Below are 3,266 nucleotides of genomic sequence, written 5' to 3' on the forward strand. Positions count from 1 at the left end.
GTTACCAGCTTAGTGTTGTTCTTTTGGATTAGCTCATTTTTTGTAATCGGGCATGGGGACTGGTTATTTTGTTGGGTTTGTTTTATGTATGCCTTTCAAGTATTGGTTTGCCTTGAGTATTTATAATTCAAGGCTTACAAGGTTGTGAGTGCTTGCTAATCATTCCAACATTTGTAGTGATTTTACTTCAATTCTACATTTCTTTTTTTTATTTTTTACAAAAATTGATTTATTTTTGGCAAATAGAAAACTTGACTTCAAAGGTTGATGGAGGCTCTTAAAAAAGGTAATTTAAAGATTCAATCTGTTGGTTTAGCAAATCTACTTTTCATTTAGGTTTAGCTAAGCTTCTACAGTTTAAATGAACTTGGACTTCCTGCCGAGTTGTCCAGCCTCGACCCTTCATTGTGCATATCAAATATTCCGAATTTGAAAAACAAGAAGCTTTTTGGAAAAGTTCTCTCTTGCAGGGATAAATAATGAAGAATTCATAAGTTCTTGCAAAAATGCTGCAATCAGTACATATGAGTAGCAAAGGAGTCTCCTGTCATGCATATGATCATTTGATTAATTTTCCCAATCGCTGTATTTATCTGTATTTCTTCTTGGATTTGGATGGTGGATTTGCAGGTCAATTTATTCTTCTTATTTGCGATTTTGTGAATGTCAGTTTTATGCTTTTTTCTTTATGATCTTTCATTGTATCAATGGATGAAAATCCAAGTGATTGGATCTTGGTAAATATTTGAGAAATCTGAATTATGTTGCTTTTAGGATACTAGCAAGGACAAGAAGACCGAGGATCTCAAAGAGAGCTCACAATCACAGAATGAAATCTTTTTTAATCCTAATGTCTTAACTGAGTTTAAGTTGGCTGGGAGTGAAGAGGTAAGATCTGAACTTGCATACCTTTTGCCTGGCAGTTATTTAGAGGCCCATGTTCTCAGTTCTCTTACTCTTGCATTCACCAGGAGATTGAAGAAGACAAAAATAATGTGAGGGGAGCCAGTATGTTCCTCACAGATGTTGTGCTTCCAAAATTCATTCAAGATCTCTGCACACTGGAAGTCTCACCAATGGATGGCCAGACCTTGACTGAGGCACTCCATGCTCAGGGAATTAATGTTCGGTATATAGGAAAAGTGAGCATGCTTAGACATGACATAACGATATCATTGATCAGTTTGATGACCTTGTCTTGGTGGTATGCCCATGAATAGAGATTTTGACGATCTTTGTAACTCTTTTCAACAGGTTGCTGAGGGCACTAAACATTTACCCCATTTATGGGACCTTTGTTCTAATGAGATTGCAGTTAGATCTGCAAAGCACATTCTTAAGGTGCTAAATCTAACTCCTCCTTTTCTTACTATGAATATAGTGTAAGTCTCTTTTTTTTCAAACTGAGAAAAGGCATGCTACGGAGGGCATTACAACGAATTTTTATGGATTCCATCTTTGATACACAGGTTATTCAATCTGGCTATTTGTGGCTTTTAAGGCATAATGTGTTATGTTCTAATACTCAATGCCGAACTATCTTTTTAGAACTAGTTGCATGATATTGATCAACATAGATAAGAACATTTTTTGTTAGCCTTTTTTCATTCCTTGACAAAAGTGAGTTTAGTATTATCTGCATCGTGTCATTCTGCATCTAAACTGAGTGATACTATTGATTTTGGTCTACTCTTTATGCTTCTGTCATTAAATGACCTATTGATAAATAGTTTCTTGTGGGAAACAATGATGATTAGCATTTTCATTTTCACGATGTTTGAGTACTTGAGAATATGAGGTTGCCTAATAAATCCAGAGAACTTATCCCCCACTCGTACTTTCTCTCTTACTTTCCAAAAAAACAACTCATTTCATTCGTTGATTTAGTAGTATCTCACACTAGTATTACTCATTGTACAGGATGTTTTGAGAGATACTGAAGATCATGACTTAGGGATGGCACTTTCACATTTCTTCAATTGTTTCTTTGGAAGTTGTCAAGTACTTGCTACAAAAGCAGCTAGTAATATTCAGTCCAGAACCCCAAAGAAGGTTTGTTCAAAGCAGATATTTGTGTCTAGATGAAACTATATTATTGTTCACTATTCCCATTCCCTGGGCTAATATTAAATATTCTTTTAGCTTAAATTTTATTCGACCCTGTTTGTTTAGCTGTTAATGTATGAAGCTATTAGTATATACTTATCTTAAAAAGAAATGATTATTGTTTTAGCATTTACTTCAAACATGCAATTGTTTGGTGACGTGTGTAAATTGAAAAGGGGATGTAAAGCCTAAAGAACCCTTTCTGCACATGCCAAGAGGTACCTCATTACAGCTAATAAAACTATATTTCAGTAATTCTTGAGAAAGATGAAGGGCAAAATCAAAAGGTTATGTGGCTGCTAAAAAACTCTCTCGGTACTCTAATACACCTACTTCTAAATTAGCTAAAGTTGATTTCTTGTGTTGTACATTTATATTGCAGGACCAAGTGGGTCACCATCATTCTTCCGGAAAAAATTTAAGGGGACAAGCCAGATGGAAAGGTAGAACACTTGCAAAAAAGAGTCAATCCTCATATATGAGTGTTAGCTCAGATTCTCTTTGGGCTGACATTCGAAATTTTGGAAAGCTCAAATATCAGGTGATCTTTACATGAAACGACTCCCACATACTTCCCCATATGATATTATCTCAAAGGCTCAAACTATGTTTTTTCATCTTTTTTGGGCTGTCTTAGCCTCCGAAGTCTTGCCTGCAATTAGTGATAGGAACAGGTGTTTTGCCATTCCTATCATTTAGNACTCTAATACACCTACTTCTAAATTAGCTAAAGTTGATTTCTTGTGTTGTACATTTATATTGCAGGACCAAGTGGGTCACCATCATTCTTCCGGAAAAAATTTAAGGGGACAAGCCAGATGGAAAGGTAGAACACTTGCAAAAAAGAGTCAATCCTCATATATGAGTGTTAGCTCAGATTCTCTTTGGGCTGACATTCGAAATTTTGGAAAGCTCAAATATCAGGTGATCTTTACATGAAACGACTCCCACATACTTCCCCATATGATATTATCTCAAAGGCTCAAACTATGTTTTTTCATCTTTTTTGGGCTGTCTTAGCCTCCGAAGTCTTGCCTGCAATTAGTGATAGGAACAGGTGTTTTGCCATTCCTATCATTTAGTTTTTCCATTGTTTTTAATGAAAATTCTGTTTCTTCATAGACTTGTTATAAGCTTGTCTTTCATTTAATAATGATTTT

The 3,266-nt window shown here is 35.3% G+C and overlaps 1 protein-coding gene across 1 annotated transcript; it reads left to right on the forward strand.

Moving 5' to 3' along the window:
* Nucleotides 1–753: 753 nt before the first annotated feature.
* On the forward strand, nucleotides 754–3,030 carry LOC111786616 (clustered mitochondria protein-like; the record flags this gene model as incomplete). The annotated part of the gene is made up of 6 exons (XM_023666851.1): nucleotides 754–888; nucleotides 972–1,142; nucleotides 1,255–1,341; nucleotides 1,921–2,052; nucleotides 2,489–2,647; nucleotides 2,872–3,030. Coding segments are annotated over exons 2-6 (669 nt in total), but the record flags the coding sequence as incomplete, so codon positions are not given.
* Between the last annotated feature and the right edge of the window lie 236 nt (nucleotides 3,031–3,266).

The sequence above is a fragment of the Cucurbita pepo genome, unplaced genomic scaffold (assembly GCF_002806865.2).
Source record: "Cucurbita pepo subsp. pepo cultivar mu-cu-16 unplaced genomic scaffold, ASM280686v2 Cp4.1_scaffold002148, whole genome shotgun sequence".
Taxonomy (NCBI): Eukaryota; Viridiplantae; Streptophyta; class Magnoliopsida; order Cucurbitales; family Cucurbitaceae; genus Cucurbita; species Cucurbita pepo.